Below are 16,630 nucleotides of genomic sequence, written 5' to 3' on the forward strand. Positions count from 1 at the left end.
ATTTAAGGGTACCTGGGAACTTAATCACACTGACACAATTTCCGTTTTTGTTGGCAGATTTAAAACTAGCACGAACTTCTTATTTATTGAGTAAATTAGTTTATCTTCCCATATTTTTTATTTTTACGGTATATTTGGTATGTACCAGTCATTAGATTTTATTATAGTGTCTTGAATGGAAATATCTGGTGGAATCAAAAAAGGTTGTGGAAGGCTGAGAAGAGCAAGATGTGGTCGAGTGGGAGTTTGCTCAGATGCAGATGTATACTTAAGGCTTTGAGAGTTTTGAAATGAGAAAGAGTTAAAATTGTGAGGGTGAGATTGAGTTGAACAATGTGTATGTGCTGCGATAACAGCTTGAATTTGGCTGAGACTATATAAAAAAAGTGGAAACTAGAAGAGTATGGTACTTTTGATATGTTCTTGGAATGTAATATGGACGATATGGCTGTGTAGAAACTAGATGCAATTTGTAGCAAAACTTATTCAGTTGGGCTAAGTAATTAAAGAAGCCAAAGTCAGAACTTGGAAATGGATGGTTGTTGAGGTTATAGGTTTCTAATGTTCCCTCTCTCTCACCCTGGCTTTGAATCCATCTAAGTTCTTGGGACTTTAATTTAATTAGAGGTCAGTTCTCCTTTATAAAAAATAATAATTATAGGTCAATTCTGATAGTTAACATGGGAGGTAAGCGACATATGGATTAACTTTTTTTCAAAGGACGTTTAGAAGGAGAATATAAGCTAGCATGGTTTGTTGGTTGTGCTATAATTGGTTGATTGATACCTTATCTTTCTTGGAGTATTTGTGATTTTTTGCTGTATTGGAATTTTGGAGTATATTAAGGTGTGTGGAAATCTTAGCTTGTTGATGAAAGGTGTAGCAGTATGAAGGGAACAACATCCACTCATACTGGTTTTGGATGGCTGGACATGAAGAAAATAGGGGACATTCACATAATTAAAACCTTGATGATGGCTAAGATTATGCAGGAAGTCAGGGGATAGATTTCTGTTATGGAGTGGTAAGCAAAGGTTAAGTGTGATACTATTGACCTACTATCATGCAGTGAATGTATTGGTGTCAAATGGAAGGTTACAATACATAAACTTTCAAGTAGGGTTGTGTTCATGACAAGGTTTTGGCTTGTTATTGTTTCAATGTATAAGTCCTTAGCTTCAAGTGGGATGTGCTGATTTGGTCATGTGATGTGAATTTCTGGTTTGGGAGCTCTTATTGCTACAACCAGAGCATGGAAAATTGTTAGCTTGTATCCTCATGAGGGATGTTATACTAAAGAAGGGTGGGATAATGGCCGCTAGTCTGCTGGCATGATTCTTTTGAGCTGATTTTTTTTTCGTGTTATGATTATGACGGTAGAAGAAGTCATTATTGTGATGCATAATGGAGCATGTGGGAGTGTGTCGCCTAAGAGTAAAAGGAATTCTTGGTTTCTTCCAATTTTGGTTAATTGTTTGTCACTCTAGATATTTACCACTTCATAAAGTGGTAACCTGTTTTTTATAATGTGAGTTGCTGCTAGTGGTATTGGATGGAAGGATGCAGTTTGCTGTTCTCCAGTGCTACTCTTAGTGTTGATAGTATACGTAGTTTGGTGTTCATGAATCTTGCTAGTCTAGGAGTACCATTGCTTAGTGTTAGAGTAATTATGTTTTTCTTTTCGTTACTATCATAGTTAAGGATAATGTATCTAAACAACTATAATTCATAAGAATCACTTTTGTACAAGTGTATCCAAACATAAATCAATTTACATCAAACTCACTTTTAACAAAAATCTATTCTATCAAACTCAATTCGATCAAAATCAATTCCTCCCACCGCCAATCCAAACACACACTTAGTTGACCGCATTCCAATACGGCATGATCCTAAAACTTAGCCTGGAAATGGGATAAATGGGTGGTGACTGGTGGCAGTTTTGCTTAGCCTGCATATTGAAGTTGTAAATTTTTAATGCAAAAAAGTAAAAAATTAAGTTTTTTAGAAGTGTGCGGAGTCTCAGACCTCAGTCATCAAATGTTTTCGCACGTTTGTTTGTTTCTAGTGTGTGTTGTGTTCGTAGCTGTGGCTATGTTGCTGGGAGGTTGTACCGTGCAGCTGTTTTCGTGTTGATTTTGCTGCTGTATATCCGTGTAGTTTGTTTTCTCGCCGTTTTTGGCCTTCAGTTCGGCTCAGGCTTGCTTTTTAGTTTTTTTTCGTTGTAGAGGCATGTTGGCTCTGTCAGGCTAAGCCAGTTATTCAGAAAATGAAGGTTGATTAGGTATTATGTGGAGGTTGGAGGTTGTAGGTTGGACACACTACTGTGGTGGGTATGTAGGTTGTACTAAGTCAGTTTGCATTACTGCCCTGTGTTGGGTTTCAATTATTGAGTCTGTTGTGGGAGGTTGGATTCCAATTTCATTTTGAATTTAATATCTTGTCTGCATAATTATGCAGTAGAGGTTGCGTTGTGTTCATTTTGAATTTAATATCTTGTCTACATAATTTTGCAATAGCTAAGAGGAGGTTGCGTTGTGCTGGTGTCAATACTCGTAGTGTGCTGGAGTCGGTTGTGTTCACATGATTCTTGTAGTTTCTATCGTTATCATTGGCGTACTTAAAGATCTATCCAGCATCCAGTGGATACCTTCCGTTAGGGCTAATATCAACATTCTGGTTCTGCTATCACTGCCTTGTTCCAAATGAGAAAGTAGGAAGGTTTGACAGGTTTTGTGGTTTTCAATAACAGGACAATCTGGTTGTCTAGAAACCGGATGAAATTTCTAATTAATTGATGATGAATTACCTGATTGATCTTTCACTATATGCTTTTTCAGCTGAAATTTTGCTTCTCTCTCAACAGATCATATTTATTTTATGATGAAAGTCTTGCAATTGGCTTGATTACATCGTAATAAGTTCCATGAATGTACTCCTTATATCTTGAACAGTAAAACTTGGTTGAGTTTTTATGAGGTGGATGGACCTTCGAATTGAAAAAGTTAAGTATGGGTTAAAAAGATGTGTTGAGGGTGATGGACCTTTGAATTACTTACGGCTTTGACAATTTTGAAATAAGGTAGAGCTAGAAGGATTACCAACAACTTTAGAGGTAATATCAGTATCATGTTTGGATCTTTGTAGATGAGTTGACACTTCATATTTTTATTAGTCTACATGGATTTCTTGTGTCATATATGCTGAATTTTGCAGATCATGGATTAACAAATATGCATACAATTAGTAACCCTTCCTTTCTTTGAGTTTGAATTGAATCTTCTTATATTTTAACAACAATTTAAGAAGAACAGGAAGGTTGATCCATCTCGCATTGTTGGTCCATATTTCTCAGCCTCAGTTGCAATTACATAGTGTTGTGAGACAATATTTCTTTCACCCCCTGCCAGTTTTACATTCTCGTCTATAGGTCTTACTTCCTTTCCTTCCCCACTTTACTCATGTGACTGTCACTCTTCTGAAAATCTTCTTTTATATTTGTTTGGATAAACAACTTAATATAAGCACTTATCATATAAGTGCTTATGTATAAACTATTTCTATAACAAAAATAAACTTAAGTCAAATTGTTTTCATTGAGGTTAAAAGTTGTTTTGATAAGTTATTATGCAGAGCTTATGGAAATAAGTTGAAAACAGTTATGAACCTAATTGGATATTTTATAGAAATAAGTTATTCCTTAATTTGGAAGCATTTGATAGCTTTCTTAATTGAGGTGCAAAACTTTTCTGATAGCTAATACCAAGCCTAGCATGAAATACTAGACATACGTGATTTTGATACCGTGCTTGGTAGTGTGGTTATGCTGTCTGTGGAGTGGACCTGTCTGTGTTTCCAGAATTTGTGTCTAGAAAAGTAATGAATCTGTGTTGATAGTTAAGAATAGCGCTGGTAGTGTCGTTATGCAGTAGCACTTTTTACTGCACCACCAACACTGTTATGGCTTTGAGCAGTTAGCCCTGGTTAGAACACCGAAAAGTGATAGCTTCATTGGAATTGAAGAAGCACAATATAGTGATTGAATTGAACGGGATAGTTTGGCAGCTGTAGTTGTAAAGGAGTGATATGGCTTGGAAGGAAACAGGGAAATTCTTGCTGTTTTTGGAGATTAGCAAGCAGACTTTGCTTTGTTTTGGTTATTTAAAGGGGTATATTGGATAAAGAACAATTGGGATTGGAGGGACAGAAGGCTGACTTTGAGTAACTCAAATAAAAGTAATGACCAGTGGTGAAATTATATGTAATTTTTTTGCTGCAAAAAGAGATTATTAATAATGGTTTATAGGGTCTATACATGTAATACCAAGATATGGATTATACGTTGCGGAAAATGCATGTTGTGATAGTTTCTATTTTTGATACGTTCGTGATACTAGTTTTGATATATTCTAAAGCATGGTTTTGAAATTGTGTTTTCGAAGATTTTGATATTAATATGTACTCCATTTGGATTGGATTTGGATTTGAATTTGGATTTACTTATGATTATAAGTAGTAAATTTTCAATTGAGTTTTGATGATACCTATTTTCACATAAATTTCGTTATGTTGCAAAATATGGTTTTAGACATGTATTTTAAGAATGGTGTTTGAAACCTACGGTTATGTTGCAAAGTCAATTGCGTAGAAAGCTTCTAGCATGGTTAAAGATCCATCAATGTCACTCCTTTGCAGCTATTGATAGTTTAGAAACGTTTTGTTTTGAGTTGTACAAACATCTAGTTATGTTACTTTGAGATCTGGCTGATAATACAAGTTTATAGACATGATTCATATCTTGGAAAATATTCAAAATACAGAGGATACTCTGTCGAAATTTCAGTGGATATCATTTTAAGTGAAAATCAATTTGAAAATTGTTTAAATTATAGTGTGTCAAGTGTCGTCAATAGACTTGCCTGATTAGGATATTCTAGTTCGTGCGCCGATCATGATTGTGAATTTTGGGTCGTGACAACTGTTGAGGCAAAATCCCTAATTAATTTTAAAGATAATAAACTTTAATGATTAAGGATTAAATGGACTTTGATTAATTCCTTGGTATTTAACTCGTGTTCTTGAGTGTTTTTACTAAGACATGAACAAGGATTAAATCATACCAAGATGCATGAAATCAAAGGACATTGAATTCATGAACTAATTCTGAAGATCAGAAAGTTAGTTCAGAATGTTGATCAGAGAGTTGATCAGAACGTTCTGATGAAGAGTTCAAAATGTTGTTCATAAGCAACCCAGATTCATCAAGAACGTGAAGAACATGCAAGTACACTTGACATGAATAAAAGGTCCAGAAAAGTACATCTGCATGGATCTATCAACAAATAAAGGCATGGTCAAAGAATTATGTCAAAGGATCTTTAATGTTCAATCAAGACTATGAACATTAAAGTACTAGGAATATTCCAATGAGAATATCATCTTAGATGATGCATTCACTGCACTTCAGTTGTGTTTTATTATTAGAGTTGATTACATTAAAAGTTAAGTCTTACAAATCAACCTAAAGTAAGAACAAATGGAACATTCTGAGATCAGAATGTTCACTTCTGCACATGCTTCCAGTCATGAACAGTGTAGTTGGTGGAAAGATGAAAAAGCTAGCAAAAGGAGATATTGCATTAGAGATAACGTGTCCTCTGATTTGAATCAAACAAATCTCCTTGAAGCATGGGCCTGAAGATGCAGATCCACTATCCTCTCTCTCCTTGAAGCGAATCAAGCAAATCTCCTTGATGCATATGGAGAAGTAACTTTTTAAGGATAAAACCTGAACAAATCTCATGTCACGTATGTGATAAACCCAGAAACTCATCAGACATTCATCCTTGATAAACCCAGATGAAGAACATCATGAATATCAACATTCTGATGAAGAACACAACAACATTCTGATATTCATCCTGGGAACACAACAACATTCTGATGTTCAAAATGTTCACCTAGATTTTCAAGTAAAAGCTTGTGGGGCCCAGGACACGTGGCATAACACCATTGGTCACCTTACAACGGCTATATGAGCCCAAAAACTCTATAAATAGAGATCAAAGGCTCATCATTACTTGCACCATTGAAAAGCATACAAGAAAACAACAAAGATTCTAGGAGATTCTAGGAGCTAAATTGAAGCTTTTGCTAGAAATATTGCTTATTGAGGTAACGGGTTAGATTTCAATCATAATCACTTAGTTATAATCTTTTCCTTAATTATATGCATAAGTGCTTATTTGAATAAGTGATTATTTTGCACTTAGTTGTTAAGGGGTAGAGATTATAGGAGCAAAAGTGAAGCTAAGGCTAGGTTTGTGCTCAATAGAGGTAAGGGGGATAGTGTTCATTCATAATCTTTAAGTTATAATATTTTTTCTACTTAGATTCATAAGTGCTTAATTGTGAGGAGTAATTATTGTGAATTTAAGTGGTGAAATTCGTTCTCTTATTTTGATGTTATGTTTATGTATATGAATTTATGATAATTAAGTTGTTGATATTGAATTTACATGCTCAAGTTGTATAGATATGGGTACTTTATTGTTTTTGTTTAAATTGGTGAAATATGACATTGTTGTTGTTGAACTTTGAATGAACTCATGATTATATGTTATAAATGTTGTTTGGTGTTGTTCATAATGTCAATTCATAGATTGGGTGTTGATAAGTTGAGTTGTTGTTGATTGTGATGATTTTGAATGAATGTGAAGTTTGAATAAGTTAAGTTGCTTTTTTTGACTTTTTCATCTCTACCCCCGAATTTGAAATAAAAACTGGTATTGATCGGTGCGGATTTGGCCTTTGATGTAAACATGGAAGTTGTAGGTATGGATGTTACATTTCTAATGACGTTGGTTTGACTCCAAAATGAGTTTTAGAACTTGAGTTATGGTCAAATTACTAAACGTAGGTCATAGTAAAGTTTTATAAAATTTCAGCACAACTTTTTCTCTGAACCGTGAAACTTTCTCAAAATTAAATTGGGTTTAATCAAGTCTTTAGAGTGAATAATTGAGTATGTATTTATGGATTTGGGAATATGAATGTGTTGATGGTTTGAGAAATTTTTTGGGTGGAATTGAATCGGAGAAAAGGGGTTTTTGAGCTAAAATATCGTTTTAGGTGATTACGTGAAATAAACTATGTTTTCGCGATTGAGTTAAAAATGATGCTTTATTTTGATTTTTTGATTCATATTCTTGCTAGAACATGATTTTCTTGGCTCACTTTGAATTTCTTAAATGATAAGAAACTTGAATTTGAGACGAAATCGATTTTCGGAAATAATCGGAAAATGAACTTTTTATGAACAAATGTGATTACACGACTTGTCTACTGCTTTAATGAACCTAGATGAAGAATGTAAGTTTGGTGGATACATATGCCTAAGCTATGAAGGTGAGAAAAACACAAGAAAGGGGGTTGAATTGTGTTTGCTTTAGAGTTCAGAGAGAGAGAGAGAGAGCTACACACTTTCTTACCCCTCCCTCATCATCATCCTGACTCTGCACCAAACCCCTTCCGTTTCTCCTTAGGTTAATTCTATATGAGTATTCTGTTGTAACTTGACTTTGTGACCGCGTGGTTTTTCTCTAGCACACCTTGTGCTTGGGAACGTTAATCTAATTTATTTTGGCTTCTTAAAAAAATGTCATCAATGAAATAATATAATAATATTATTACTCTTTTTTTTTTTTTTAGTGTTTATAATATTATTACCCTATGAGAAGTAAAAAAATACCCAAAAAAACATAGGCATATGTAAAAAACTCTAACCTGTTTTTTTTAAAGAAAAAATAACGCTAAACTACACTTTTCGTCCCCAAAGTTTTAAAATGTTGCAATTTTGGCTCCTTATTAAAAAAATTACAATTTTGGCCTTTTTCGTCCTAAAATTGCAGAGAAGACGCCACATGTCCCAAAAAATGGACCATAACCGCAACTTTTTGAGAAGATAAGGAGTCAAAAGATCATATTTCCCTTATGTTAGGAGGTCAAAAAGGCATATTTCCCTAAATCTGGGAGGACACTTTTGTAATTTTTTTTATAGGGGACCAAAATCGCAACTTTTTAAAACTTATGAGGTGAAAAGTGTATTTTAGCAAAAAAAAAAAAAAAATCTTAAATCTTTGGTTATGTTATGAAAATAAGTAAATAGACATGATAATAATAGAGAGAAGGAGAAGAAGAGAGAATAGGAGCAGTATTCTTATTCACTGATGTGTGTATCTCAATGTTACAAATGAACTCTATTTATAGGGAAATAGAGTAGCCTATGAATTAAGCCCAATAACCTAATAGTATGGCCCACTAACACATTTGCTATTTGGACATCCACTATTAATATTTATAACACTCCCCCTTGGATGTCCATTGAGGATATGCCTCATTAAAACCTTACTAGAGAAAAACCTAATAGGAGAAAAATTCTAGTGAAGGAAAAAGAGTACAATATCCCTTTTGTGTATGATAATCTGCCTCGTTAAAAACCTTACCAGAAAAACCCAATGGGACAAAACCATGGTTAAGGGAAAAAGAGTGCAGAACACATTTATGTCTCCCCATCATAAAGACAATCATATATGAGACGAAGAAAGTCAAATAATATTTGTTCTAGTTACTCAAAAGTTTACTTGCAGCGACTTTGTTGAAATATCTGGTTTATCTTCATAGTCTTCTTCAAATTAGTAGTGCTTGAGAAGTTTCTTCATATTGAGTTGTTGCAGACCCCCTTTAAGAAATCAACAAGTTTCTTGTACTTGTAAAATCACCATCCTTAATAAAAGAGCGTTCTTCACTTCCTTGATTATGTTTCTTCTTTAAGATACAAAATATATGTTTGACTTTGTTTTGATATCTGTATTTACTAACATTGGCAGAGCAAAATACCACAATAAATATCATTAACAAAATACATTGATGTCCTCGTTTGAACTAAGATATGGTACTTCAGGACCAATTCAAGTTGTTTATCATTTTCTTGAGGACATGATCTATACTAATATCAAGTGACATCACAATCATTATAGTACACAGTCAACTAGATGTGTCCATATCAAATACATTTGTTATATAAGTTTCTTGATGCACAAAATCTCAATTAAATAATAAATCTGCAAATCCAAACAAACTTTGTGCATGCAACATATTTAATTTCAAATATTTCTATAATCAATAGATGTTAGAATATCTTCAGGAGTTCAATAATATTTATTCCATCATCATTAAAATGATTATAACAAATTCATTTTCAAAGATTTAGAATGGACATATGATGTCATTTCTTCAATATCTCACGAAAATTAATTTTATCGGAGAGTTTCATATACTCATCACTATCACGTGAGTCATACAACTATATTGCAACACATCTTTCATATAAATTGAGCCTTTCATGTAATACTAAACTTAATCAAGCAATAAAAGGTTCTTGAATTAACTTCAGGTAAATATGTCTCTTAAACATAAATGTTAGACATATATCAGCTCACTTCCGGTGAACATATCAAACTCTTTACATATGTATTTTATCAATGTAATTCTCTTTCGCGCGAAAAATCTTATATATCTAATTAACTTCACATCTTCAAGTGTGCGGACCACAAGTCCAAAAAGTTCGACTTTACAAAGCGAGTTTGATTTCATGTTTTAATCCATGATCCTCGTTGACACTCATCACATGTAGCGCTATGTTATAAGCAAAAACATCGTCAATGTTGACTTTAAATTTTGTTCCACCTCATTCCATTCATGACATAATTTATCGAGATCTCTTTATTTTTCATACATCTCAGGTACCTGGTCGGTTCTTCTGGAACTTAAAATCAAATATGTCAGATGACTCTTTTAGAGTTTACACATCCTTATTTGGGTTATCTTTATTTTTAGATCCTTTTATTGTTTGAGGATTTTATATGTGGAACTGATTGGTCTACCACGCTTCATGCGCAGTTGAGACTCATTTGCAATAATCGACAGGGACATCTATTTCGATTGGAGCATTAGCAGCTGCTTATTTTATTTGTTTAACTTTGCAAACGAGTTATATTTTGAGGATCAAGATGAGACAATAATATTTTCTTTCAAATAATTCATTTGAACTTCAGGTTCACATTTTTCAGCTGCTTATTCTCTCCCCCTAATATTTGAAAAACTAATCAGCCTACTAGGCTGTAAATAAGTTGGCTCAATACAATTTATAATAGATGAAGATTCATATCAAATAAATTTTCCCAATATTCTATCATATTCAATCTAAGTGCATTATATTGGAGTAATTGTGATAGACACAACACATCCAAAAATTTACTTAGGTGAGAAATATTAAGTTCTTAACCAAAATATAAATTATAAAATAAGGGGAGGACTTACATATGGTAACTTGTTGGCTTGATGCGAATCAATATTTCAACATATTGGTTATTTTCAAAGTAGAGTTTTGAAGGTATGGTCTCATAAGTATAAATCGTACAATTAACTTTAGACGTCTAAAGAATTGATCTTCAAGTCCATTTTATGAGCATATGCTACAAGTTGTTTAATATCAATTACAATTGATAAATGATACTTATCAAATGTTTTTTTGAAAAGTTCAGAAAATAAACTCTTTGTCAAATTTGTTGACAAGATAATCGCACAAACTTCTGGTTTGTGGGTTAATAATAACCATACATATCATTTAGTTCATCTACACTTTCGATGTATTGATTCACAAATATCAACTTATACGCATTTACGTATATTGAGAGACCAAAATTCTCAAATTTTCTACTTTGAAAAAAAAAAAGTTAAGACACAAAAAGTATTTTATTGAAGAATCTTCTGGCTCTTCAATACAAGTTATTTATTTTTCGCATCATAACGAATCCGGGATAACCCAACCGGTATTGCCAACTACAAACTTAATATAATTTGTAAACTTCTGGTTTACAATAATATGTGATTCCGTTGTACTAATATAAGTGTAGTACAAATCAGAGGAAAATAACTTTTCCACAACACTTATTTTCTTCAGAGTATATTTCACCGAATAACAAATGAAAAAATCATGCTCTTCAGAAGCCTTCATTAATCATGTAGTTCTTGAGGAACTATATCATAAATGATCAAGATAAATCATTATTTGAGCAATCTTTAATACACTTAAAATGAGCATTCTAAACATGATTTGTAAACTTCTGGTTTACAATATTACGTGTTTCATATGTTCTTTCTTATCTATTTGATACACTAATGACCAAAAAAAATATATCCAAGTGAAACAATATAACAAATATTCTAAATTTATCTTTTGCATTACCATACATAGAAATATAGATTACCACAAAATTTCTCCAATAAACAAGACTTTATAAATCATACACATTTCTCAGGTGAGTAATAAGGCAACACAAACTGTCAATAAGATATATTTTCAAAGTTTCACATAAGAAAATATGGATATCTCTCATCTAATATTTACGAGATAAAAATCTCGTGGAATAAGGAAGAAGAAAATCTTAATCAAATATATTTTTGTTCATAGAATAAGAGAACAATCTTGCAAGTTTATGAAAGAAAACAAAGCATAGAAGCTTAAAATATTACCTCAAACAAAAATTCTTTGATACTAATTTTCAACTCATCTAAGTTCATACTAGTGGAACTTTATGACTTTGACATGTATCATATCAATAGTACTATCTACTAAATCAACTTCCATAACCACAATGTTGGATATATAAAACAAATAGCTAGCATGAACCATTCACTTCTGCGAATGACGTTCAATTTATGATGTGACATTTCACTATTTTAATCAATAACCACTTATAAATTTCTTGTCAAAAAAAAAAAAACCACTTATAAATTTAACCAATATTTCAATTTTTTTTTTTGAAGATGTTTTCTTAAATGTGCTACTCCAGGAGCATATTTTAGTGGCGTATAAATTAACATATTGTCTTTTCTTTTTCTCTTTTCCTTTTTTTTTTTTTCCGTATCAATCCAAATATCAAATAGATCTTTTAAACTTTTATCATGATCTAAATGTATAGTTCTTCAAGAACTCATATATTTATAGATGTTTATGTGCAGTTCTTCAGAAACTTACAATCAAATTTATACATCAATATAAAAAAAAATCAGATTTGTTATGCAAAAAAATTAGCTACCAAGATTAAGGAAACAACCACTTTTTAGATATACGCCAAATTGAATCCATAATTTTAGCGAAAAATAACTTTAAGTTTTCAAAATAAAACAAAATTGTCTAACAAATCCTTTCAAAATTCTTTTAACAATTAAAAAGACTTAAGATACAATCGAAATATAGCATTAAGTTAATCATGGTTATTCTAAAATAACAGATTTTCCTTAGCAAAATGTATTTTCTTTTGTATTCATCTTCGGCCAATCATGTCATTTAATCAAATTAAACTCATGGTAATTGAAGGCAATAATGAATCATAATGTTTCTCTAAAAACATAATCATAATATTCAAAAATTAATCTCATTAAATAACAGTAAATTCAATGATGAAGCAGAATCCAATACTGCAGTTTAAAAGTAAAATAATATCGCACAGCTTTTAGAAATATGTATATATTTGATTCAAACCTTATGAACCAAGTGCTGATCATTTTAATGAGAGATTTGTTTTGAGAATAAACCAATTATCATATTTATATTCAAGTCCAAAACAACCGATTGCCAAATTTATGTACTGAATCCAAAAACAATTTTTTTTTACGACTTTTCGTTAACATGCTAATCACTCGCAACCGGAGCTTATTTGGTCTTAATATTGTATTGAATTCTTCAAGAATTCAAGGCTAATATTATTCACAATCAAACCAATTACGTGGAATCCTTCAATGATGATTCCTCAAGGACTCATAGAATAAAATTTGGTTTTTAAGTTCTTGAAGTACTATATAACCATATGATACTTTAGTATGTATCATCACCAAATTCTTCAAGAATTTATAGAAAACTGAGTTTTGAAGTTATTCATGAACTATTCAACGTAGATGCATTGCTATTGAATTCTTCTGGAATTCATAGATAAAAATCCAATTTCTGTTCACAATCAATCATTTATTGTGTAATCAATTAGGGATTCATCACAAGTTTTCAAGTTCTTCAAGAATTCATGGAAAAAGGATTTAGGATCCTTCAGGGATTGATCAACGTTGAATTCATCAAGAATTCATAAAATAATACAAAATAAAAATAAAAAGATTTTTAAGTGATCCTTCATGGATGCAATAGTATTGAATTCTTCATGAATTCATTAAAAAATTAATTTGTATTAGCTATCCTTCAAGGATGCATTAGTATAGTGTTGAATTCTTCAGAAATTCACGAAGAAAATTTTGTATCATGTGCAATCCTTCAGGGATGCATTAACACTACTGTTGAATTCTTCAGGAATTCATTAAGAAAATTTTGCATTAGTACTACCGTTGAATTCTTCAGGAATTCATTAAGAAAATTTAGGATGTAATTCTTCAAGAATTCATTAGAGTTTCTTTATTTACATTTATGCGGTCCTTCAAGGATGCATGTATGTTAAATTAAAATAAATAAACACTATATAATTTGCAAAATAACAATGATGTGTATCTATTAGGTCCTGATTCCAATTGATGGAATTGTAACAGTGACCTAAAATCATCGATACAAAATTACAATTATTTTATATATTATTATAGATTAAAAAGATTCACGTACATTCATAACTAATTAAAACTACTACCCATTCAAAATGACAAACGATTATCATAATATATGACTTATTATTATTATTTTAAAGAACCGTATATGAATTCATAAGAATAGGAACATAGATTACCATAAGCGAATACCAAAAGAAAACAAAGAACCTAATTTTTAATGATTTTATGCAATCACGTATATACACAAACTAAATTGAAAAAAAAAACGAAATTGATTATACTAATATACCTTACTCTGAGTTGAGTAGAGCGTGCTGATAACGTGTTATGAAAATAAATAAATAGACATGATAATAATAGAGAGAAGGAGAAGAAGAGAGAATAGGAGCAGTATTCTTATTCACAGTGTATCTAATAGTATAGCCCACTAACACATTTGCTATTTGGACATCCGCTGTTAATATTTATAACAGGTTAAAAATAGATTTTAAATCTTAAAAGAAAATTCTACCTTGTTTTCATGCTCAGGTTTCCTTCTTTTCATGTTTCGGTTTCAGCTCAGATCTCATTCACACTCCTCTCCATCCGTCGCTCAAATGTCTTCCTTGTTTTCATGTTTCAGGTTTCCTTCTTCTCCTAATCCCATTTTTCCTTTTTCCTTATTAAGAACACTTTATTACTCTCACTCTAGATTTAATTCTAATTCAAATTCCAATCATGTTGATGATTTTGTTTCCTCATTCCATCGAATGCTTGGTCTGAATCCTACCCCATCCATTGTAGAATTTTCCAAAATATTAGGTTCCCTTGTTAAGCTGAAGCATTACCCCACTGTTATTTCTCTTTCTTACCAATTGGAATTCAACGGAATTAAGCCAAATATTGTTTCCTTGAGTATCTTGATCAATTGTTACTGTCACCTTGGTCAAATGAGATATGCCTTTTCTATTTTGGCGAAAATTTTCAAGATGGGTTATCACCCCAATACCATTACCTTCAACACTCTTATGAAAGGTTTGTGTCTTAATGGTAAAGTCAATGAAGCTATTCACTTTCATGATCATGTGCTTGCACTTGGATTTCACTTAGATCAAGTTACTTATGGTACTTTGATCAATGGCTTGTGTAAAATGGGAAAAACAAAAGAAGCCTTACAAGTGTTAAGACGAATTGAAGCGAAATTGGTCAACACCAATGTGGTAATGTATAACACAGTCATTGATAGTTTGTGCAAAGATAAACTTGTAAGTGATGCATATGAGTTATACTCTGAAATGATTACAAAGAAAATTTCTCCTACTGTTGTCACTTTTAGTGCTCTAATTTATGGGTTTTGCATTGTTGGTCAATTGAAAGAAGCATTTGGTTTGGTCCATCAAATGGTATTGAAAAACATCAACCCAGATGTGTATACTTTTAATATATTGGTTGATGCTCTTTGTAAGGAAGGAGATGTGAAAGGAGCTAAGAGTTTCTTAGTCGTAATGATGAAAGAAGGTGTAATACCGGATGTTGTTACCTACAATTCAATAATGGATGGACATTGCCTAGTTAATGAAGTTAACAAGGCCAAACATTTGCTAAGCATTATTTCTCGAATAGGAGTGGCTCCTAGTGCTTATAGCTATAGCATCATGATTAATGGATTCTGTAAGATTAAAATGATCGACGAAGCCTTGAGTCTCTTTTATGAAATGCGTTGTAGAGGAATTGCTCCTAATACGGTAACTTACAGTTCTCTCATTGATGGTTTGTGCAAATCTGGGAGATTCTCTTGTGCTTGGGAGCTTGTGGATGAGATGCATGTTAATGGTCAACCACCTAACATATTTACTTACAGTTCTTTAATAGATGCTTTATGCAAAAACAATCATCTTGACAAAGCTATGACATTAGTCAAGAAAATTAAAGACCAAGGCATTCAACCAGATATGTACACATACAATATACTTATTGATGGGTTATGCAAAGGAGGACGACTTAAGAATGCACAAGATGTTTTTCAGGATCTATTAACTAAGGGTTATAGTCTAAATATCCGATCATATAATATTTTGATCAATGGACTTTGTAAAGATGGCTTGTTTGATAAAGCAGAGGCCTTGTTGTCAAAAATGAAGGGTAATGATGTCATTCCTGATGCTGTAACTTATGAAACTATTATCCACTCTCTCTTTTATAAAGATGAGAATGAAAAAGCGGAGAAACTTCTTCGTGAAATGTTGGGTAGAGGTCTATTGTAAGAGTTACTCTAGGTAACATATTTCTCATTATATAATTGGTTATTTTGAATTTTGATGACAACTATGCAATTGTTATGATTTATTCAGTTTTTATTTTTTAAGTAAAATGTGGACTACTCAAAGGTCTTGCTATCACTTTAATGTTAATAAAACTCATGTTTTGTTGATATGTTCATTTCCATATTATAATGGTTTTTGTGGCTGATTTTTTTTTCTTGACGTTATTTGTTATCTTTGCAAGGTACTGTCAATGAGATTTATCTACTTTAATGATCTTTTTTCATTCATTGCTCATTTTAAGTGAGTCAAATCACAAACTAATATGAGAAGGTAGGAGCTTTGAATGTTAATGTTCTAGTTATACGGTGTTGTATATAATTTATTGAGTGTTGAAATGAAGCAATAAGTCTATACAAGTCTTGTTTTTTGGTATATGATTTATTTAAACTGATGGAAATTCACTGAACAAGTATGTACCACATTTTCCTGGTACTATCCAAACACCTGCAATTTTAACAGTTTAAATTGAATGAAACTCATTTGAACAATTATCCAAGAAGAGCTTGATGATCTATTTAGTTATTGTGTTAACTGCTTTGTTGTTGCTGCCACATGCATTGCTTTAATTGAAGATTTCCAGATCCCACTTGGTGGGAGCATTATTGCCATCCAAAGAATAGAAAATATAGTTTTCAAGTTTTCATACGCAGTGAAGCGTA

The 16,630-nt window shown here is 32.0% G+C and overlaps 1 protein-coding gene across 1 annotated transcript; it reads left to right on the top strand.

Moving 5' to 3' along the window:
* The first annotated feature begins 8,102 nt into the window (after positions 1–8,102).
* On the top strand, positions 8,103–16,078 carry LOC25479607 (pentatricopeptide repeat-containing protein At1g62670, mitochondrial). Its single transcript, XM_013587969.3, has 2 exons — positions 8,103–8,141; positions 14,142–16,078. The coding sequence occupies exon 2, from the start codon at positions 14,211–14,213 to the stop codon at positions 15,909–15,911; it is 1,701 nt and encodes a 566-aa protein (XP_013443423.2). The 5' UTR covers positions 8,103–8,141; positions 14,142–14,210; the 3' UTR covers positions 15,912–16,078.
* Positions 16,079–16,630: the final 552 nt, after the last annotated feature.

This window comes from Medicago truncatula, chromosome 6 (genome assembly GCF_003473485.1).
Source record: "Medicago truncatula cultivar Jemalong A17 chromosome 6, MtrunA17r5.0-ANR, whole genome shotgun sequence".
Lineage (NCBI taxonomy): Eukaryota > Viridiplantae > Streptophyta > Magnoliopsida > Fabales > Fabaceae > Medicago > Medicago truncatula.